At 41.0% G+C, this 25183-nt stretch overlaps 1 protein-coding gene across 1 annotated transcript in view; it reads right to left on the bottom strand.

The window, feature by feature from the left end:
* cubn (cubilin (intrinsic factor-cobalamin receptor)) overlaps positions 1-9841 on the bottom strand; it is a gene marked incomplete at its 5' end in the record, with an annotated part of 123921 nt that extends 114080 nt beyond the window's left edge. Inside the window, 2 exons of the mRNA XM_027276879.1 lie at positions 7638-7794; positions 9660-9841. Of these exons, the coding sequence (XP_027132680.1) occupies positions 7638-7794; positions 9660-9841 (339 nt within the window). The remainder of the gene's footprint in view (positions 1-7637; positions 7795-9659) is intronic.
* Between the last annotated feature and the right edge of the window lie 15342 nt (positions 9842-25183).

Below are 25183 nucleotides of genomic sequence, written 5' to 3'. Positions count from 1 at the left end.
AGAGTCTTTCAGTTTCTTGAGAACAAAAAAAAAAGAAAAAAGAAAAAAAAAATAGAGAAAAGAGGCATAGTGTGGTGAAGGGGTAAGCCCTGGCGAGTGGTAACCAGACTGACCGGTTTGGTTAAAGGCCAACCTTGGATCAAGATTGGTTAATGGCCAATCTGGGATTGGCAAGAGTCCAATCTCTGTACTTAGGGTACAAGTCTTTCTGGAGTGATTGAGACTAAAGACGAATCACCCTTCTCCTGGGACGCCTGTGAGAATAAAAGAGAGCTCTCACCCATTATTGGAAAATGGGAATAGGGAAGTCTAAGTTGCTGACTCCTCCAGGAGGCCCCATCGTCTCAATTATGACCTCAAAATATGGTTCTGAATGTATTGATTGTCTTAATGTATGGACAAATGAATTTGGGTTCCCTAAAGGGGGATCCTTGAGCATGAAAGAGATAAGACAGTTAGAAAGAAAATTAGACTACAAGGAGTCAGAAATGAAAAAGGGAAAGAGCATAGAGGTGAAGGATTTGGAAGAAATAGAAAAACATAGGAAGTGTTTGAGTAACTGGAAAGCAGAAGCTGACAGACGAGAGAGATTGCAGTGTCAGAAGGAATTACCAGAGAGAAAGAATAGTGAAAAACAGAAAATGAAGACAACACAAGGTCCACCACCATATGTTTCACCTCTTACTGCACCCACTTCTGTGTATCCTGTTACAGAACTGTAACAGAACTGTTACAGAACTGTAACAGGATACACTGAAGGTGAACCCAGACCTAGACTCCCGTCGCTTTCAACAAACACCTGCTATGTGTGGAGCAAGGATACGACGAGCCAGATCAACATGTGAAAGAAGAAGAGAAGGAAGAATATGGAGATGTCGTGCTGCCTGCATCACCGCCACCTTCCGCACCACCAGTATTCAAGTCAACACACACCATGCAGACCAGACTACAAGCTTCTAAGACTGACACACTGACTGCTTCGACCTTTCCCATGGTCGAGGTGGCTGGACCGGATGGTCCTATCCTCGTGCATCGGCCATGGACAGCAGCTGATGTAAGAGAGGCGGCAGAACACCTGCCAGATCCACGCAACTCAGGAATGAAATTTATTGAACAGTTTCTGAATTTTTGTCAAGAATTCCGACCTACAGGAGTTGAAATACGAAGGATTCTGGCAAAGAGACTTTGGCCAGGAGACCTGCTTAAAATCTCTCAACGTATTCCCAAGCCTGAGTTGAAAATTGTTCACGTAGATTGGGCTCATGCTAAAAACATGGAGTATCGAGATGCGCTCCTTGAGCTAGGTGACGCACTGAGGAAAGCCTTTCCTCCCAAGGTTGATATGTCTAAAATAGCCAGCTGCAAACAAAAACCAGAAGAACAGGTCGATGACTATGTATCCAGATTGACTGCCATCTTTAACGAACACAGTGGGCTGGAGCAGCCAGGGCATATCAGTGCACAGCCTGATGCATGGGAGAGCCACCTCTGCAATTCCATCCTCGAAGGTATGCTCCCTGAGTTACATGATATTGTTATCCGCACATATGTGGGGTGCAAAGAAGAATGTCGACTGAATGATCTCAAGCGACATGCACATCATGCACAACTGACTCAGCAACAGAAGAAGAAAGCCAAGGAAGGAAGGGACTGAGAAAGAACTGCACATGGCAGCCCTCACTATGTATTCTGCATTGGCAACCATGCAGGGGCAGCGTGGTCGAGGACGAGGCAGAGGCCGTGGACGCGGGGGAAAAGGAGGTGGAAGAGGAGGCGGACGAGGAGGTCAGCAGGGACAAGGCTCTCAAGATCCCAACGCCTGTTATAGGTGTGGCGAAATTGGACACTGGTCTAGAGACTGTCCCATTAACGCTTCGGATGAACAGGCACGAGCATACGGCATGTCTGATTGACAGGGACAGGACGAATGGCGAGGAACATCACCCGAAGGCTCTGCAGAACAGGGAAGTGAAACACACACACAGCCACATGCATGTTTACATAATGATGACAGCCAGGAGCACACACACCAGCATGTTCGTGCTCATGTACATAATGCTATAAGATATCTTGAACAGAAAAACACACCACAGGTTGAAACTTATGTACAATATGCAGGTGATCCTAAAACTGTTTTTCCTTTATATGTGTTGACAATAGAAGGGACTGAAGTGATGTTTGAAGTGATTCAGGAGCTACAAATTCTGTGATTATGGCTTCCACATTTTCACACACACCAAAAATGACTGGTAACCATGTGTATTCTGTCGGAGCATCTGGCCAATCGATTACAGAAAGGGTGACCACTCCTCTGCGTTGTACTACACCAGAGGGGGAGCAAATAAAGCATGCATTCTTATTCTCACATCTCTGCCCTGTTAATCTGCTCGGCAGAGATCTCATGTGTAAATTGGGGATATGTTTGATATCGACTCCAGACGGGTTAATGGTGAGTTCTCACACCTCCCTGACAAGACCCGATGAATCATTGATAGCTGTTATGCATGATCCCCGACAATTGTTGTATGCATATCAGTGGAAGTTACAGATCAGATACAGATTTTCTAACAATCAATGAATTACATTGTACATCTCATGTGAATCTTGGCCCGGACTCTGACTATGAACACACATGGCTCCAAGTGACACAAGAACGACTGACCACGGTCTCCCTTTTCTGGGATGACCACCGCGCAGCGCTTTCTGTTTGTTTGACTGAGAATCAGAAAATACTTTTTGATGCAAACAATTGTTTTCCTCGCGTGTCTTTTTCCAAACACGTGAAGGATAGATGGGAAGATTTGGGGTTGTTTGTAGAAAGATGTGTACATATTCAAGACTGGCAAAGTACAAGTGACCCACTGGTCACTTACTTTCCCCAGCTGCAGGTATATAAACAGTCATTACAGTCTTCTTTCCACGGCACACGCACTGTGCAGTTGTTGCCGCTGAACGACTCATTCTCACACAAGAAATATGTCTTACTATCAGCAGAGAATGTTAAGCATGTACCTGCTCTGAAAGAAGTGCCTGATATTCTGTGGGCAAAGCATAAATATGATGTAGGACTAATTCAGGGTTGTGAGCCAGTAATGATAACTGCAAAATCTGACTTTCGCCCATGCAAACAACAATATCCTTTAAAACAAGAGGCTATTGATGGCATTACTCCAGTGTTCAATCACCTTTTGCAAGCAGGCGTAATTGTTCCATGTCCTAGTTCTCCGGTTCGCACACCTTTATTCCCTGTCAAAAAGATTAGGGATGTAGGCCAACCAGTTGAATGGCGATTTGTACAAGACCTACAAGCTGTGAATGCTGCAGTACAGCCACGTGCTCCCAATGTTCCAAATCCCTACATTATTTTTATCACAAGTGCCTGCAGATGCTAAGTTTTTCTCAGTGGTTGATCTCTCAAATGCCTTTTTCAGTGTGCCAGTGCACCCTGATAGTCAATTTTGGTTCGCTTTCACCTTTAATGGCAAACCATACACATTCATTCATTTGTGTCAAGGTTATTGTGAGAGTCCAACTATTTACAATGCAGCTCTTAAGGACAGCTTAGAGCCTTTAGTCCTGACCCCTGGCACAGCATTGTTGCAGTATGTTGATGATTTGATGATCTGTAGTCCCACTAAAGAGCAATGTGAGGCTGATACAGTGACTCTGTTAAGGCATTTGGCTGATCATGGGCATAAGGCCAGTTTGTCTAAACTTCAATTTGTACAGCAGGAAGTTGTTTTTCTGGGTCATGTGATCACAGCAGAGGGCAAATCCCTCTCACCCAAACGTGTAGAAGCTATTCAAAAATTGCCCAAACCTCTGACAAAAAACAACTAATGTCTTTTTTGGGAATGTGCTCTTATTGTCGACAGTTTATCCCTAACTATGCTGAGTTAGAGGCCCCGTTGGGAGCCCTAATTTATGGTAAGGGTCTACAATCTTCAGACCGTTTGACCTGGACTCATGATGCAACACAGGCATTCACTGATTTGAAGCTTTTATTGCAGTCAACTCCCACATTAGGCCTCCCAGACCCACTCAGGCCTTTTACTCAGACTGTGGATGAAAAGAATGGTTGTATGACATCAGTTCTTTTGCAGGAACATGGAGGGCGGCTGAGACCAGTGGCCTATTTCTCTTCTAAGTTAGACCCAGTGGCTGCTGGACTGCCTCGCTGCCTCAGGGCAGTAGCGGCTGCAGAGAAAGCTGTTTTAGCTTCTAGGGAAATTGTTGGATATTCTGATCTAACTCTTCTTGTTCCCCATGCAGTCTCTATGATCCTGTTGGAACAGAAAACCTCTCATCTTTCAACAGCACGTTGGTTAAGATACAACACTGTTTTGTTGGATATGCTTAACATTACTGTGAAAAGATGCACTGTTCTTAACCCTGCTACTCTTTTACCTTCTCCAGATGATGGTGAAGCTCATGATTGTGTTGCTATTCTTCAACAGGTTTGCACACCCAGACCCGATCTGCAAGAGACTCCTCTTACTAACCCTGATCTTGTCTTTTATGTTGATGGTTCTGCCTTTCGAGATACTCAGTCTGGGTTAAACAAAGTGGGCTTTGCTGTATGTGATGATCACTCCATAGTGCAATTGGGCTCTTTGCCCTCTAACTATTCGGCACAAGCCGCTGAATTGATAGCTCTCACTGCAGCTTGCACACTAGCAAAAGGTCGCTCAGTGACTATCTATACAGATTCTCGCTACGCCTTTGGTGTGGTGCATGATTTTGGCACACTATGGAAACACAGAAATTTTCTTAAATCTGATGCAAAGCCTATCTTACATCATGACAAAGTCTTAGCTTTATTGGATGCTATTCTTTTGCCAAAACAGATTGCAGTTTGCAAGTGTCAAGCCCACACAGGTGACACAGACTCTGTATCTAAAGGCAACGCGCAAGTGGATGCTGCAGCCAAGCGCGCTGCTGATTTATCACTCCCTCCTCCCCCAGCTGAGGCGGTCTGTTTTCTCTGAAACACACTCCCTGACTCCCTCTATGCATTTTAGTCATTTGCCTCTCCTCCTGAAGTAACCCAGTGGAGAGCATGTGGAGCTCAATACAAAGATAAGGTTTGGTTCGGTCCGGATGGACGGCCCTGTTTACCTAAATACTTTTTTTCCTCATTTTGCTAAATTGACACACGGGTTAGACCATGTGTCAAAAGGGGGAATGTTACAGGCAATAACACAACACTGGTTTACAAAAGGTTTTGCAGCATATGCACAGAAATATTGTCAATCTTGTGTTATTTGTGCAACCTACAATGCAGGAAGAGGTATTCCTGTCCCTGCAGCAGCACACCCACCACCAGACAAACCATTTGATCACTTAATGATGGATTTCATAGAACTAACTCCAGACAAAGGGAAGAAGTATTGTCTAGTGATGGTGGATACGTGGTCTAAGTGGGTGGAAGCTTTTCCAGCAAAACATGCTAACAGCCATGCAGTCACCAAGGCTCTGTTAACAGAAATCATTCCACGATGAATCATTAAGAATCAGTAGTGATAACGGCACACACTTTGTAAATGCTGCAGTGGAGGCAGTGGGACAGTTCTTAGTGATTGATATGAAAAAACATTGTGTATATCATCCACAGAGTAGGGGAGCAGTGGAGAGAGAGAATGGTACGCTCAAAGCAAAACCGTTTGAGATCCTATTTGATGATCATCATGGCTGATCAGAGACGATATTTGGGTTGTGGGATGAGATGCATTGTGTGGTTTTCTTTTGTGATTGCATTTTTGATTTTTTCCCTGGTATGGTGTGACATTTTTGGCAGACCACATGGATTATGTCACATTTTCCATGTCTTTGTTTGCTAATCAGACTATAAATGGCTTTAGATTTCTTTCAACTACTCAACAATCTCATCGTATGACTTTGCTGAAACATGAGATGGCCCTAGATTATCTTACTGCACGTACCGGTGGTTTGTGTGTAACCCTCAATTTGACTGGTGATGCATGTGTGACTTTAATTCCTGATAATAATGACAATATAACATCTGTTATTCATGCACTTGAGAAGATTCGAGATGAGTTTGGGCCCTCTGCTTCGGCAGGAACCTCCTTTAATGCATGGTTGAGCGCTAGATTCGGACCCTGGGGCGCAATGGTTTTCCAACTTTTGATACCTGTACTTATCACCCTAGGATTAATATTATTCTTTTGTACATGCACTCTGACTTGTATGAAAGCCTTGATGCATCGTTGGATAGGCGAGACAGTAACTGGTCAGTATGCACTCTTGTCACAGGCTGAGCTTTTGTCAAAGAAAGATTCTTTCCCTGCTAGTGATTGTGGTTCCTCAGCTTCGTCTGAGGATGAGATGTAAACATGTGATTTCTTCCCCTTTTTATTTTTCTTTATATATATATACTTTTGTAATCGACACAGCAGGGTCTATCCTTCACAAAAATAGTAAACGTCTATTTCTAACAGGCAATCAGTATGATGACATGTTTTGAATCCTTGTGAATTGTCATGTTTGATGTAAAATGATTGTATTTTTTTTTTTTTGATTAATGTGTAATCAAAAGGGGGGAAGTGTAGTGGAAAAATTCTTTTAACCTTTGTTTTACTATTTTATGCTTATGCTTTACAATTATATTTTTGTGTTTAACTTTGTATGAACTTTGTCCTACTTAGGAGACTGCCTCCTGATGGGTTGATATATGTTTGAGTTTTGACATTTCTCTCTGTCCCAGAGATGTTGGTACGAGCCACGGTGTAGAAGGGGAGTAAAGTAGATATTTACGAGGGTAACCCCCAATGCTATTAGAGTCTCTCTTTTATGACCTCAGAGGAGAGGAAGGGGGAGAAATGTCTACAAAAGGAGCAGTTAAATGTATTATCAGTAGAGAGAACTTTGCGAGTCATGTACTCGTACTGTTGTCTCTCCTTGGCCAAGAATAAAGTTCTCATTTAATACTGATCGTGTTCTCAGTCTTTATCGAATTTCCGCGACAATGTCGAAGTGTCCTTGGACAAGATACTGAACCCCAAATTGCTCCTGAAGGCTGCGCCATCGGTGTGTGAATATGTATGAATGGTTAGCTCCTCAAACTGATGAGCAGCTGGCACCTTGCATGGCAGCTAATGCCATTAGTGTATGAATGTGTGTGAATGGGTGAATCAGATGATAGCATTTTGAGTGGTCGGAAGACTAGAAAGGCGATATATAAGTACAGTCCATTTACCATTTACCATTTGAAGCTCCAGTTTATCACTAGCAGCAGCCATGACACACACGGGCTGAACATGTAGTTACTGGCAGAAAATAAACATGCAACTTCCGTTCCGGGAACTCACCTTTGCACAGCCTGAACGTCCTGTACCGAAACGGTTCAATACAAAAACATGTATTGTTACACCCCTAATACCCATTCAAATGATGATTCTGCCTCACAGTTACTTACGTTGTGTTTTTGTTGAACATAGAACAAATCCGTACACCTCATCTGAGATCACTTGCATATTTTGTGCACCATTACATTAATATTGCGATAGCCAGAGACAAAAATACAACTTTTGGCATAGCATAAGTGAGTAAAAAGAGACTTAATATTTAGACCTAATATTAACACATGTTCTAGTGAATAGAGTTTAAAGGAAACCCACCTGCAGAGAAATGAGCACTGAATCCACGGTGACTGCGACTGGAGTCAGACCTAAAGCGAACGTAGATTGCGTTCTGGGTGGAGGTGATGGAGGGTGGAAGACTGGTGCCACACACATGGGCAAGCAGAGGAGAAGATATGGTTGGACCATCATAGATCTATAAAAGGGACATACATATGGTTTGCATAAATGCACTGCAGCTTGTGTGCCTTTATGGTCACTGATTAACACACACACACACACACACACACACACTTAAGGCAGTGGAATTAACATGCAAGATGCTGGACAATCAGGAGCAATCAGGGTTTAGTGTCTTGCTAAAGGACAGTGAACAGGAGCCTGGGATAAAACCACCAGCCAATCAGTCAAATAGATGAGACTGCTGAGTCACAGCCAAATATTACTAAGACAAATGTTTGTTTTTCTTAATTACAGCTTAGTCATGTGTCAATAAAGGGCGGATGTGGCTCAGACGATAGAGCGGGTCATCCACTAATCAGATAATCAGATAATCAGCGGTTCAATCCGGTTTAGTATCTTGCCCAATAGTCCTTGGGTTGTGCCATCAGTGTGTGAATACGTATAGATAGATACTTTATTGATCCCAAAGGAAATTCAGTCATCCAATAACAGTATGCAAACATACACTGAACATACAGGAACTATACATTAAAATTAACCCAAGATATTGTTAACTGGTATTTCCCAAAAGGTAGGACTCAGAAGCACAAGTCGAAAACAGTTTGGGGTTGAAACGTAATCCGTTTACTGGTCTGAAGGAAGGTTCGGTACACGGTAATCAGTCAAAGGGCTAGGCAAAGGCAGAGGTCAGTAAACAGGCAAAATCCAAAAAACCAGGAAAAACTCAAGGCTGGGACGTAAGGCACTGGGGTACAAAACAAACTGGCACAGAGAGGGGGAGAAACACAGACTAAATACACAAGAGAGGGGAGTGGTAACAAGGCACAGGTGAATCTAATGAGAGCGGGGCAGACAATCAAAACTGGAGGGAAAAACACAGGGGCAGGAAGTGAGGCGGTCTGAAACGAGAGGAAGGGTAAGTTTCACAATAAAACAGAAATCATAACGTTTCACAATAAAACAGAAAACAAAACACATGACCTTAAGAGACTTGACGAGATGTGTCAGATATATCTAAATTTAAATATGTACAGAGGAATTAAAAAATGTGCAGAGGAGTTAAACATTTGCATAGAGGTTAAATATATAACTGTTAAGAAGTTTACGTTACATAAGTTTCCATTTACTGGACTGAATCTTACAGTGTCCATGAGAAGATAGGATTGATGATGGTGGAGATTTTTTCATTTACATTTAAAAACAAACAAACAAAAAAAAACAGGCGCTCTGGGTCCTTTTGGGCTTTCAAGGGTCTTTATCCTTTAAATAAACTCCAATATTTACCGTGTTTTACCACGTGTTTGCTCATGGAGTTTTTTCAGAACACACAATCTAACATTCATTTTGTTGATTCACTTTATTTGCTTCCATAGCTGTAGTATGTTTCATATCTGGCTATGTAGTTATCAGACCGGATCAAAACACAGAACAAAACACAAACACATGGCCTGGTTCGTCAGTTTTAAAAGACGAAACATACTGACTATAGTAATTTATCAAGAAGCTTGTATTTCAGTAGAGCATGTTTCCTTAATCTTTGATGACACAGTATATTCGTTTCATACAGTAAATATTTCATATATTGTACCTTTAATTTGACTTAGTTCTAGAATTCTAGAATTAAATAATGTCCTATCAGTCTCGCAAGCAGAGGGTGGAAGTTGTGGAATTTAATAAGCTGGAAATTTTCGTCTTAAGTTACAATTTTTTTCTTTCAAATGATCAAGACTTTTGGCCCTGATTTGGCTTCATATACCAACGCAATGTAAAAAACATTAAAATGAAAGCCTGAAAGCTCTAATAGGTCAGCAACAAAAAAAATGCTTTGTCACAATAGTCTTGAACTACAAATGAAATGTTCCTAAATTAGTCACTTACAGCCACATAGTCCCAGGAGCAGTTGCTATGATTCTCAATATCCAGGTCAGAGAAGTTGAAGAAAACACGGTGGTTGGAGTCCACACTGATAACCCAGGAACAATCCACATTGTTTGGATAGCTGCTGGGATACAAAGGAGAATGGATCTCCCCTGATGGTGCTGTGACTGGGCCTCCACAGCCTACAGGAAGGAGGACAGTTGATTTAAGGTTACCAAGAGTGCTGGTGGAAAACTGCACAGCACATCTCTGATGTATACTTTCTATGTGTACTATATATGTTGTAGTAATGGTGATGAGCATGTATTATACACTTATTCACAGGTTCCTCCTACTTTCCACCTGAATGTCTTGTTAACGTTCAGAGTCGTGTAGCTGGTTCTCCTCCCCTGACAGTTTCACTAGCTTACTCTTATTATTGAGTGTGCCTGAAGGAGCACACTCTTAAAAACCTCTCGGGCTTATTCTTCTTGCGCTTATTGAGTATGCGTGCAAGGCGCACACTATATGTTATCCACCGCGCTTATTATTGAGTGTGCCTGAAAGCGCACACTATATGTTGTCCACCGCGCTTACTGAGTGTGCCTGAAAGCGCACACTATATGTTACTCACCATGCTTATTCTTATTATTATTATTGAGTGTGCCTGAAAGCGCACACTATATGTTATCCACCGCGCTTATTGAGTGTGCCTGAAAGCGCACACTATATGTTATCCACCGCGCTTATTGAGTGTGCGTGCAAGGCGCACACTATATGTTATCCACCGCGCTTATTATTGAGTGTGCCTGAAGGAGCACACTCTTTATTATCTCTCGGGCTTATTGAGTGTGCGTGCAAGGCGCACACTATATGTTATCCACCGCGCTTATTGAGTGTGCCTGAAAGAGCACACTCTTTAAAACCTCTCGGGCTTATTGAGTGTGCCTGAAAGAGCACACTCTTTAAAACCTCTCGGGCTATTATTAGTTGACGAGTGCCTACGACACTCGTCAACTATTGTTCTTCTGCGGGTTCATGCATATTATTAGTGACGAGTGCCTACGACACTCGCAACTACTCACAGAGCTAGCCCAAGCTTCTGGGAGTAGTTGACGAGTGCCTAGGCACTCGTCAACTATTGTTCTTCTGCCGTGTTTCATGGCATTATTTATTATTCATTTTCCGCCCTTTTCGAACATGATGCGGCCCCGCAGCGGTGAGAGGACCCCAACAATTAATATCAAAACGTGCGTCTTGATCCCGAATCCGATGCTATTACTTTTCTAAGAGATTCGCGTGTTTTTCGCGATTTGTTCTGGAAAAACTGCGAAAAAATTTCCCATAAGGAATGACTGGGGAGCCTGAAAAAGTCATTTCAACAGACTTTTCAACAATGAACTGCTCTGGCATACTTTAACCGAGAGACTGCATTTGCAATTTAAAACGGCGGTATGCTTCCCTTACTTCAGGATTCACGACACCATGACAGCTTTTAACCGTTTTTAAACTATCAAGGCTCAAAGTTGAGCAGGTTTTTAGTCAAATTTCTGGGTTTTAATGGGTGTGTATGGGCGGAATGTTGAGCTAGAGTGGATGACATCATCAGCTGAGTGAGGAGGGGGAGAGAAAATCAGTGAAAAAATAAAACGTATTCACTACCGTGGCCCAAATGCCCAGCTACAGACATGATTATCCCCTCAAATGTAGGAAAATTCGAGGTGATCGCAGTGATAACACTGTTGAAGTGTCTCTTTTATATGTTTTGGCTCCATACAGGCAATGATCGACTACTCCCACCTCAGCTCATAGACTCCAATGTTAAAAAAGGAGGGAAATTTTCTTAGGAGAAGGCAGAAGTAACGTTTCTCTCTCTTGCGTCCTAGAGGCACGTTTCTTCATTTATCGACACAAAATACTATGTAAAAACGATCAGGAAGGGCATCCGATGCCCCAGTTATGCGGTTCAATGATGGAATACGGTTTGGCCATAGAGCTCCTCCTCTTCGAGGGCTGGTCTCACGCATTTTCCCTCTCTCCTGTCAGATTTTCAACTGCCGTTCCAACTGACAACAGTGCAGCAGCCAGTGGCGCCATTTTGTTAGTAGCAGTTTAGGGCTTTCATTTGAACTTGTCCTGTGTAAAATGGCCGACAGAGGACAGGCAGAGCAGATAGCACACTTAGCGCTAGCTGTAAAGACCTGCTTAACTGGCTAACATTAGTCTGTCTCCTCTCTCTCTATCTCTCTCTCTCGTCGCTCTCTCTCTCACTCACACACAAACACACACCACACACAGTCCTCATCTCCTCGTTCTCTCGCGTCTCTCGCTCTCCTCGCTCTCTCCCGCGATCACTCTCCCGTCTCTCTCGCCCTCTTCCTCCTCTCTCTCTCTCTCTCTCTCACACACCAAACACACACACACACACAGTCTCTCTCTCTCCTCTCACACCAACACGGAAACACACACAAACCAACAGTCCCCTCTCTCTAGTAGCCTCCTCCGTCTCTCTCCACAGACAGTCCTCTTCTCTCTCCTCTTCTCTCTCTCGCTCTCTCTCTCCTCTCTCACACACACAACACACACAGTCTCTCTCTCTCTCCTCCCCTCTCTCTCTCCGTCTCTCACTCCTCTCTCGCTCGGTCTCTCGCTCATCCTCTCTCTCTCTCTCTCACATCTCCTCTCTCCTCTCTCACACACACACACACACACACACACACACACACACAAACAGTCCCTCTCGCTCTCTCTCTCTCTCTCTCGTCTCTCGCTCTCTCTCTCCTCACGACACACACAACACCCACCCCCCCTGGCAGCAGCAGTATATTGGGCTTCATTTGAACTTTGTCCTGTGTAAAATGGCCGACTGAGACAGCAGAGCAGCTAGCACATTAGCGCTATCTGAAAGACTGCTAACGCTAACAGTTAGTCTGACTCTCTCTTCTCTCCACTCACTCACTCACTCACTCACTTCACTCACTCACTCGTCACTCACTGCACTCACTCTCACCGCAAAACTCAAACACCACTCACGTCACGCACCCTCACCTCACGTCACTCACTCACAAATCCTGTCACTCCTCACTCACCGCACTCACTCACGCACGCACTGCAACCTACAACTACTCACTCCGACAAAACAAAAACAAAGCAATCACAAACAAACACAAGAAAAACACACAGACAACACACACACACAGTCTCTCTCTCTCGCTCTCCCTTCTCTCTCTCTCTCTCTCTCTGTCTCTCTCTCTCTCCCGCCTCTCTATCTCTCTTCATCTCATCTCTCTCGGCCCTCTCCGTCACAACACATCCAACTCTCTTCTCTCTGGTCTCTCTCTCTCTCTCTTCCATCTCTCCCTCTGCTCGCTCTCTCTCACAACTCCTCTCTCTCTCTCTCTCTTCCCTCCTCTCTCTCTCCTCTCTCCGACTCACACCACAAACACCACACACCACACAACACAGTCCCTCCTCTCACTCTCCTCTCTCTCGCTCTCGTCTCTCTCTCTCTCTCTTCTCCTCTCTCACACACCACAACACACACAAACACAACACACAAAACACACGACGCTACCACCGGAATTAAATACCTGTTAATGTTAACATGCTAATGTTAAGTGCTAGCACGTCAGTGCTAGCCCATAATTTTTTAGTCACTAGAATACATGTAAGTTAATAAGGTAATAGTAATTGTTATCGCGCCAAAGACAGCAGAGCAGCTAGCGCGTTAGCACTAGCTGTAAAACATGCTAACTGTTCACATTAGCGGCCAAAGTAAAATTACTGCAAATGGTAATTGCGAGCGCGTCAAGACGCTAGCAATTAGCATTAGCCACGAATAAACCAAATACATGCCTACTTGGCTAATATGCTAATGCTAACATCTAATGTTAATTAGCACTAGCACAAGAATTAAATACATGCTAAGTCTAACATGTTAATGTTAATTGTTAGCCGTCTGCGCTAGCAATGAGCATTAGCCAGGAAGAATTAAATACATGAGCTTGCTAACATGTGTAATGTTAACATGCTAATGTTATTAAACATTAGCCACTAGGAATTAAGTACATGATATTGATAACATGTTTGGTTAAATGCTAAGGTTTAATTAGCATTAGACACTAAAATGTAAATACATGATTCATGGTTAACATGTTATGTTTGAACCGGCTAAAGCTAATTAGCATTAACCCACTAAGAATAAATACAATGATCATTGCTAACATGGTAATGTTCCTGCTAAGGTTAATTAGCAGTAGTCCACTAAGAATGAAATACATGATCATGGCTAACATTTAATGCTACATGCTAATGTTTAATTGCGAGCAAGATTAGAGTGCGAGCCATCATTGCCAGCAGGTCCACTAAGAATACATGCTAATCCAGAATTTGTAGTCACTAAGAATACATGCTAATGTTAATAGGGTATAGTAATTGTTAGTGCGCCAAGACAGCAGAGCAGCTAGCGCGTTTAAGCACTAGCTGTAAGACAGCTAACGGTACATTAGCAGCCAAGCTAAAATTAACTGCAAATGGTAAATTGCTATGCGTCAACACTAGCAATTAGCAGTAGCCACTAAGAATTTATTACATGACAACTGCACATGCTAAGCTTTGCTAGCACTCAGCGCTAGCAATTAGCCTTAGCCAAGAATAACCCAATAAATGCTACTTGCGAATATGCTAATGCTAACCTGCATGTTAATTAGCACGAGCCACAATATTAAATAAATGACTAATTCTACCATGTTAATGTTATGTTTAGCCGTCTGCGGCTAGCAATGAGGGCATTAGCCACGAAGAATTAAATACATGATCTTTGCTAAATGTTAATGTTAACATGTTTAATGTTAATTAACATTAGACACTAGGAAGTAAGGACATGATCAGTGCTAACATGTTATTGGTAACATGCTAATGTTAAGTAGCATTGGCCAATAAGAATTAAATACATAATCATTGCTAACATGTTTATTGTGAACATGCTAATGTTTAATTAGCAGTAGCCACTAAGAAGTAAATACATATACATGCTAACATGTTAAGTTGTTTAACATGCTAATGTTAATAGAAGCAATTAGCCACTAAGAAATTAAATAAATGATCATTGTTAACAGGTTAATGTTAACCTGCTTAAAGCTAATTAGCATTTAAGCCACTAAGAATGAAATACATGATCATTGCTAACATGTTAATGTTAACCTGCTAAAGTTAATTAACATAGCCACTAAGAAGTAAATACATGATCATTGGCTAACATGTTTAATGCTAACATTCTAAAATGTATTTGCTAGCCGTTAGTGCTAGCCACTCATTTGCAGTCACTAAGATACATGCTAATGTTAACTGCTAATGTTAAGTCTAGCAAGTCAGTGCTAGCCCATAATTGTGAGAGTCACTAAGAATACATGCTAATGTTAATAATGTTAATATTAATTTGTTAGTGCGCCAAAGGACAGCAGATCAAGCTAGCGAGTTAGCAACTAGCGTGTAAAGACATGCTAAAGGTTGAACATTAGCGGCCAAAGCTAAAATTACTCAAATGGTAAATTGCGAGCGCGTCAACCACTAAGCAATTGCATTAGCCACAAATAACCAAATACATGCGCTTGCTAATATGCTAATGCTACATGACTAATGGTTAATTAAGCACTAGCTCAAATAATTAAATACATGCTAATTCTAACATGTTAATGTTAATTGTTAGCCGTCTGCGCTGCAATGAGCATTAGCCAGGAAGAATTTAAATACATATCATTGCTAACATGTTAATGTTAACATGCTAATGTGTAATTAACATTAGCCCACTCGAATTAAGTACGATGAATCATTGCTAACTGGTTATGGTTAACATGGCTAATGTTAAAATTAGCATTAGCCCTAAGAATTAAATACATGATCATTGTAACATGTTAATGTTACCTGCTAAGCTATTAGCATTACCCCACTAAGATGAAATACATGATCATTGCTAACATGTTAATGTTAACCTGCTAAAGTTAATTAGCATTAGCCACTAAGAATGAAATACATGATCATTGCTAACATGTTAATGCTAACATGCTAATGTTTAATTGCTAGCCGTTAGTGCTAGCCACTCATTTTCAGTCAAAAGAATACATGTAATCCATAATTTTAGTCACTAATAATACATGCGAATGTTTATATGGTATATTAATTGTTAGTTGCGCCAAAGACAGCAGAGGAGCAGCTACGCTTAGCACTAGCTGTAAGACATGCTAATGGTAAATTTAGCAGCCAAAGCTAAAATTTACTACTGCAAATGGTAATTGCTATTGCGTCAACACTAGCAATTAGCAGTAGCCACTAAGAATTTATTACATGAACAACTGCTACAAGGCTAAGCTACTTGCTAGCACATCAGCGCTAGCAATTAGCCTTAGCCACGAATAACCAAATACATGCTACTTGCTAATATGCTAATGCCGAACATGCTAATGTTAATTAGCACTAGCCACAATAATTAAATAAATGCTAATCTAACCATGTTAATGTTAATTGTTAGCCCCGGCTGCCGCTAAGCAATGAGCATTAGCCAACGAAGAATTAAATACATGATCTTTGCTAACATGTTAATGTTAACATGTTAATGTTATTACATTAAGCACGAGGAATTAAGTACATGATCATTAGGCTAGCTTAACATGTTATTGTTAACATGCGAATGTTAATTACATTTGCCTAGAATTAATACATAATCATTGCTAACATGTTATTGTTACATGCTAATGTTAAATTAGCATAGCCACTAAGATTAAAATCATAATCATGCTAACATGTTATTGTTAACATGCTAATGTTATTAGCATTAGCCACAAAAATTAACTACATGATCATTGTTACAGGTTAATGTTAACCTGCTAAAGCTATTAGCAATAGCACAAGAATGAATACATGATCAGTGCCTAACATGTGAATGTTTAACCTGCTAAGTTAATTAACATTAGCCACTAAGAAGTAAATACTGATCATGTGCTAACATGTTAATGCTAACATTCTAATGTTAATTGCTAGCACGGTTAGTGCTAGCCCACTCATTTTCAAGTCACTAAGAGACATGCTAATGTTAACCATGCTAATGTTAAGTGCCTAGCACATCAGTGCTAGCCAATAATTTTTAAGTCACTAAAATACAGGCTAAGTTTAAGATGGTTAATATTATTGTTAGTGCGCCAAGACAGCAGAGCAGCTAGCGGTTAGCACTAGCTGTAAAGACATGCTAACTGTTAACATTAGCGGCCAAAGCTAAAATTACTGCAAATGGTAAATTGCTAGCGCTCAACACACAGTAGCATTAGCCACAAATAACCAAATACATGCTACTTGCTAAGAGCTAATGCGAACAGCTAATGTTAATTAGCACTAGCCACAAATAATTAAATACATGATAATTGTCGAACATGTAATGTTTTAATTGGTAGCCGTCTGGCGCTAGCAATGAGCATTAGCCAGGAAGAATTAAAGACATGATCATTGCTAACATGTGAATGTTAACATGCTAATGTTTAATTAACATTAGCCACTAGGAATTAAGTACCAACCTGGTCAGTTGCTAACATGTTATTGTTTACAGGGGCTAAATGTTATTAGCATTTCCCACTAAGAAGTAAATACATGATCATTTTTTAAACATGTTATTGTTAACATGCTTAATGTTAATTAAGATTAGCAACGAAGAATTAAATACATCCTACTGCGAATATGCTAATGCTAACATGCTAATGTAATTGCACTAGCCACAAAGAAGTAAAGTACATGCTAATTCTATCTACCATGTTAATGTTAATTTGTTGCCATCTGCGTAAGCAATGAGCATTGAGCAACGAAGAATTAAATACATGATAAGTGCGAACATGTTAATGTTTATTAACATGAGCCACTATGAATTAAAGTACATGCTCATGGTTAACATGCTAAAGCTAACCTGCGAATGATAAGTGCTAGCGCGTTGTCTGTCCTAAAATGACAGACATGACAGCAGATCAGGCTAGCGTGTAACGTTAGCATTAGCCAGTAAGTATTAAATAAAGGCAATGTGAACATGCTAAGGTTTAAACATGATAATGCTAACCTGGTAATTTAACCTGCTAATGCTTATTGATTACTATTAACCACTAAGAATTAAATACATGCTCATTGATAAAATGCTAGGCTAGCATGCCTAATGTTTAAAGGCTAGCACGTAATGCAGCCACTCATTTTCAGTCAGTAAGAAATACTGTTAAATTGGCTAGCACGTCAAGACAGCAGAGCAGCTAGCTCATGAGCGTTAGCTTGTAAAGACATGCTAACTGGTAACATTAGCGGCCATGCTAAAAATGAATGCAAATGCCTAACAGATTAATTAACATTAGCCACTAAAATTAAAGACATGGTAAATTTGTCCCGCTAATGTCAATTGCTTGCGCGGCAGCGCACTGCTCCTGTGTCTAATAAACATGTTAAAAAGGACTATTTGTAGTATTTTTTGTGAAAGTGTTAAATCATAACATAAACTAATTTTTATTTATTTTAAATGAAATGTTAAGTTTATATATAAAAAAGTGTGTTTAAATTGGTGATTTGTAAATTAACGGTTAAATAATTATATTTATAAAATTGTGTATTTATGTGTTTTTAAAATTAAATGTTAAAGATGGAGGTGGCTTTGAGGACTGGCCTGATTGTTGTGAAAAAATAGGGTAAAAATAACTATTTGAGGTGTGCTTTTTTTTCTGGGCTGCTGCTCATGGTAGTAAAGACATGCGAATTGCCGCTAATAGTTGCAGCCAGCTAAGTTAATTGCTAGCGCTGACGCCACTAAGAATTAAATACATGATAATTGCTAACATGCTAATGGCAGCATTAGCCACTAAGAATAAAATAAATGCTAATATTAACATGTGAATGCTAATTGCTAGCATGTCATGCTACCACTGAGTGTTAGTACTAAGATACATGCTAATTTAACATGTTAATGTTTATTGCATCACTGTTAGCAATTAACGTTAAGCCCTAAGAATTAAATACAAGCAATGGTGCTCCAGTTCTAAATAACATGTTAATAATTACTATTGTGAGTGTGCTTTTTTGGAATACAGACCCCGGCAACAGCCCACTCACTCGTCACTCTCAAAATTTCGCGGGAATTTTCTAGTTATTATTCATTTTCCGCCCTTTTTGCGAACATGAATGCGGCCCCGCAAGCGGTGAAGGACCCCAACAAATATATATCAAAACGTGCGTCGTGATCCCGAATCGAGTGCTATTACTGTTTCTAAGAAAGAATTCGCGTGTTTTTCGCGAATTTATTCTGGAAAAACTGCGAAAAATTTCCCAGAAGAATGACTGGGGGAGGCATGAAAAAAAAGTACATTTCAACAGACAATTTTCATTGTTCAACAATGAACTGCTTCTGGCTACTTTAACCGAGAGACTGCATTTGAACTTTAAACGGAGGTATGCTCCCTTTCTTCAGGGATTCACGACAACGCATCGACAGCTTTTAACGTTTTTAAACTATCAAGGCTCAAAAGTTGAGCAGGGTTTGTAGTAGTCAAATTTCTGGGTTTATAATGGGTGTGTATTGCGAGAAAAAAAAAAATCCGTTTGAGCGAGAGTGGATGATGTCAAATCGTTAGAGTGCTGAGTGGGAGAGAGAAAAATCAGTGAAAAAATAAAACGTATTCCACTACGATGGCCTCAAATGCCCACTACAGACATGAAGTCCCCTCAAATGTGGAAAATTCGAGGTGATCGCAGTGATGAACACGGTTGAAGCTGTCTCTTTTATAGTTTTGGCCCATACAGGCTAAGATTGCGATACTACCCGCACTACAGCCGCCATGGACTCCAGGTTAAAAAAGGAGGCGAAATTTTCTTGGAAGGCAGAAGTAAACGTTTCTCTCTCTTGCTCCTGAGGGCACAACTTTTCTTCTCATTTATCGACACAAAACAATATGTAAAACGAGCAGGAAGGCAACTGCGTGCCACTCAGTGTAAGCCGGTCAATGATTGTGAGAAATGAAACGGTTGGCCAGACAGTCCTCCTCTCCTTCGAGGGCTGGTCGCACCTCGCACGCATTTTCCCCTCTCCTCTCTGTAAGGATTTGTCAAACTGCCGTGCCAACTGACAAAACAGTTGCAAGCCCCGTGGCGGCAGTTGGCAGTTATTGGCCTTCAATTTGAACTTGTCCTGTGTAAAATGGCCGACAGAGAACACAGAGCAAAGCCAGCTAGCAACATTAGCGCTAGCTGTAAAGACATGCTAACTGCGAACATTAGTCCTCTCTCTCTCTCCCTCTCTCTCCTCTCTCTCTCCTCTCTCTCTTCGCCTCACATCACGACACAAAACACACCAACACAGCTCTCTCTCTCTCTCTTCTCTCTCTCTCTCTCACTTCGACTCACACAACACACAACACACACACACAACACCCACAACACACACACACCGCAGTCCCTCTCTCTCTCTCTCTCACACAACAAACAAAACAACACACAACACAACACACACCACACACACACACACCACACACAGTCCTCTCCCCCTCTCGCAGTCTCTCTCTCTCTCTCTCTCGCTCCTCTCTCTCTCTCTCTCTCTCACACACACAAACACAAACACAAAACAACACACAACACACAAACACACACCCACACACAAACGGACGCGACCCGGCTCTGTTTTTACAGCGCCCTGACCTCGCCGTTTCCTGAGGCCGTTGACTTCTCATTAAGGGTAAGGAGCTAGCATCTGTTTGTTTTTTATTTTCATTGCTCATAATTCAAGCTGAAAAGGTAATGGTCAAGATCAGCTGCTTGCCTGGCAGCCCTAATAAGAAAAACAAACTGTTTGAGAGTTTCTGTAAAGAGAGATTTTTTTTTTCTCCTACAAATAAAAAGAATAATTTTATTTGGTCTAATTTGTTTGTAGCTTATTTGTGATTTTAAATAAATCGTGAAAAAATCGTATCATGAAAACAAAAAAAAAAAAGAATCGTGACTCGAATTCGGAGTCCGTGAGTTGAGTCTATCGTTACAATACTCCCATTTAGTAGAGCCACTAAAATTAAAATACAATGAGCAATGGTTACATGTTAATGTTAACCAACCTGGCTAAAGGCTATTTAAGTATAGCCACTAGGAATTAAATACCTGTTAATGGGAACAATGCTAATGTTAAGTGCTAGCACGTCCAGGCTAGCCCATAAGTTTTAGTCCACTAAGAATAACATGCATAATGTAATATGGTAATATTATTGTTTAGGCGCGCGCCAAAGACAAAGCAAGAGCAGCTAGCCGCGTTAGCAACTAGCTGTAAAGACAAAGAAAATGCCGAAACTGTTAACATAGCAGCGGCAAAAGCTAAAATTACTACTGCAAATGGTAATTGCTGCCCGCGTCAACATAGCAATGTAACATGTAGCCAAGCCACAACGAATAACCAAATACAATGCTACTACTTACAATGCTACTAATAAACCAATACAATAAATGGCTACTCAAAAGGCTACTTGCTAATATGCTAATGCTAACCAAATGCTAAATGTTATTAGCCACTAGCCAGCCACAATAATTAATAACATGTTAATAATTTCTATCCTAACATGTTAATGTTAATTGTTTAGCACGTCTGCGCTAGCAATGAGCAATTAGCCAGGAAGCATTTCACTCCTGCTCCTTGCTCCCACTGTTAAGGTTAACCTGCTCCTGTTACTCACCCTTCGCCCTCCCGGCCCTTCCGTACACATGATCCTTGCTCACATGTTCTTGTTAACAATGCTAAGTGGTATTAGCATTTTTTTTTGATCGCATTTAATTTGTTTAATTTTGCATTTTTGCTTTTATTGGTTTGCCCTAAGATTAAATACAACATGACATTGCTAACATGTTATTGTTTAACATTAACATGCTAATGTTAATATTAGCGATAAGCCACTTAGAATTAAATACAACAACATGGTCATTGTTAACAAATGTTAAGTGTTAAGAAAAACCTGCTAAAAAAGCTAATTAGCAATTAGCCAAGCCAAGCCACGAAGAATGAAGACTGATCATTGCTAAAACAGTTAATGTTTAACCTGCATAAAGTTAATTACACATAATTGCCACGACTATAGCCACTAAGAGAATTAAATACATGATCTTGCAAATACATGATAATTCAGTCATTGCGCAACATGTTAAGCGAAATGCTATATGGTTAATTAATTGCTAGCACAAACCAACGTTAATGCTAGCCACCCCTCTCAAGTCTCACGACTCATTTCCCAGTCACTTATTACTAAAGAATACATGACATGCTAAATGTTAACAATGCTAAATGTTTAAAGTGCTAGCAAAAGCCAGCAGCTACCGCGGCAACGTTAGGCTCTAGCCAATCTATAACGGTACTCATTAATTTCAGTTCACTAAAGAATATAACATGCTACATGTTAACAAATGCTAATGTTAAGTGCCTAGCAACAGGTCAGGGCTAGGCCAATAGTTTTTTTTTTTTAGTCCACTAAGTAGAATTACAAATACATGCTAATGTTAATATGGTTAAGATTAATTGTTTAGTAGCGCGGCCAAAAGAACAAATCAACAGAGCAGCTAGCGCGTTAAAGCACTAGCTAGGTAGAAAGACAATGCTAACTGTATCATTAGGGAGCCAAACTAAAATTACTGCAAATGGTAAGTGCTAGCGAGCGATCAAACTAGCAATTACAAAACATATAGCTAAGCATTAGAAGCCACTAAGAAGTTTATTACATGACAACTGCTGAACATGGCGAAGCTAACTTGCTAGCACTCCGCGCGAGCAATTAACCTTAGCCACGAATAACCAATAAATGCTACGTGCTAAAAGGCTAATGCTAACATGCCTAAGGTTTTAATTAGCACTAGCCCAAAGAATAAATACAGATGCTAATTCTACCATGTTAATGTTAATTGTTGGCCATCTGCGGCTAGCAATGAGCAGTAGCCACGAGAATGTAAATACATGATCCTTGCTAACATGTTAATGTGAATTAACTAGCCCTAGGATTAAAGTACATGCTCATGTTAACATGCTAAAGCTAACCTGCTATGATAAGTGCTAGCGCGTTTCTGTCTAAAATGAACAGACAATGAACATGACAGCAGAGCAACTACATGTTAACTTTTAACTTACCATTAAGTAGTAAATAAATGCTCATTGAGAAAATGCTAATGCAAGCTGCTAATGCTAAACTGGTAAGTTAACCTGCTTAATGGCATTATTGATTACTATTAACCACTAAGAAGTAAAAAATACAGTGCTCATTGATAAAATGCTAATGCTAGCATGCTAATGTTAAAACTTGCTAGCCTTACTGCTAGCCACTCCTTTTCAGTCAGTAAGCATACCTTGTAATTGCTAGCACTTCAGAGAACATCAGAGCAGCTCGCTCATTAGCGTTAGCTGTAAAGGACATGCTAATGGTAACACTAGCGGTCAATGCTAAAATGATGCAAATGCTCTAACATATTAATTAACATTCGCCACTAAAACTTAAAAGACATGGTAATTGTCCAACACCGCTAATGTCAATTGCTTGCGCGGTCAGCGCTAGCTGCTCCTTGTCTAAATAAACATGTTAAAAATGACTATTTGTATGTATTTTTGTGACGTGTTAACTCATAACATAACTCTTTTATTTATTTTAAATGAAATGTTAACGCTATTATATTATAAAAAAAGTGTGTTTGTGATTTCACTTAACTGTCTAAATAATTCTATTTTATAAATTGTTGTATTTTATGTGGTTTAAATTAAATGTAAGATGAGGTGAGCTTTGAGGACGCTGATTGTTGGGTAAATAACATTGTAAAAATGACTATTTGAGGGTGTGCTTTTTTTCTGGTGCTGCTCATGGTCAGTAAGACATGCTAATTGCAATATTTGCAGCCCATTGTCAACAGCAATGTTTCTAGCGCTGACGCCACTAAGAATTAACTACATGATAATGCTACACATGCTCATGCTAGGCATAGCATAAGAATAAAATAATGTACTCTTAACATTGTTAATGCTAATTGCTAGCATGTCAGTGCTAGCCACTGGATTTTAGTAACTAAGCATAACATGTTAATGTTAACATGCTAATGTAATTGCTCCACTGTTTAGCAATTAACGTTAGCCATAAGAATTAAATACAAGCTCATGTGCCCTCCAGTGTCTAACTAAACATGTTAAAAATGGCCTATTTGACGGTGTGCCTTTTTGACTACAGACCCCCGGCAACAAGCCACTCGTCACTTCTCCAACATTTCTGCGGGAATTTTCTAGTTATTTATTCCTTTTCCGCCCTTTTTTCGGCACATGAATGCGGCCCGCCGCGGTGAGAGGGACCCCCCACAATTATATATCAAACGTGTTGGTCTTGATCCCGAATCGAGTGCTATCACTTTCTAAGAGATTCGCGTATTTTTCGCGGAATTTATTCTGGAAAAACTGCGAAAAATTTCCCATAAGGAATGACTGGGGAGGCCTGAAAAAAAGTACATTTCAACAGACATTTTCAACACTGAACGCTCTGGCATACTTTAACCGAGAGACTGCATTGACCTTTAAAAACGGAGGTATGCTTCCCTTATCTTCAGGGCTTTCACGACACTCATCGCAGCTCTTTACCGTTTTTAAACTATTAAGGCTCAAAAGTTGAGCAGGTTTTTAGTCAAATTTCTGTGGGTTTATAATGGGGTGTATGTGGCGGACTGTTTTGCGCTAGATGTGGATGACATCATCCGCTTTGCGGAGGAGCAGGGAGAAAAATCAGTGAAACAATAAAACGTATTTGACTACCGTGGCCTCAATGTCCCACTCCGACATTGATTATCCCCTCAAATGTCAGGAAAATTCGAGGTGATCGCCAGTGATAACACTGTTGTTGCAGCTGTCTCTTTCATAGTTTTGGCTCCATTTACAGGTAACTGATCGAGTACTCACATCCTCAGCCTCATTCACTCCATGTAAAAACGGCGGGAAATTTCTTACGGCCGGCAGAAGAAGTACCGTTTCTCTCTCTGTCCTGAGGGCCCGTTTCTTCCTTTATCGCCACAAAATCAACCTCTGTCTGTAAAACACTCCGGAACGGGCCGCGATGCCCCCCGTTCTGTCGGGTTCCCTGATTGGCGCCTTCCGGTTTCTGTTTGCCCGCTCCATCCGAGCCCTCTCCCCCCCCCGCTCATAAGCCCCATGCCCCCCCAGGTCCTCTTTTCAGGTCGACGTTTTCTGGTGCGGTGTCCTCCGCAATTCCTCTCTCTCTGTAGGAATTTTCCACGAACTGCCGTTCAACTGGACAAACTAGTTGCGCCCGCCTCCTATCTATGGCGCAGCCTTGAGCAATATATTGGCTCTTCGAACTTGTGCTGTGTAACATGGGGTCCGATCTTCGTCTCGCATGCCCGTCCGGCTCGCACATTGTCCCACATGGCCCTCGCTAGCTGTACAGACATGCTAACTGCTTCCTCCTTACGTCTCTTCTGTCTCCTCTCTCTCCCTCCCCCATCGCCACCACACCCCCACACACCCCCCCACA

This window comes from Larimichthys crocea, unplaced genomic scaffold (assembly GCF_000972845.2).
Source record: "Larimichthys crocea isolate SSNF unplaced genomic scaffold, L_crocea_2.0 scaffold661, whole genome shotgun sequence".
Taxonomy (NCBI): Eukaryota; Metazoa; Chordata; class Actinopteri; family Sciaenidae; genus Larimichthys; species Larimichthys crocea.
This window is presented reverse-complemented; position numbering and strand designations above follow the sequence as displayed.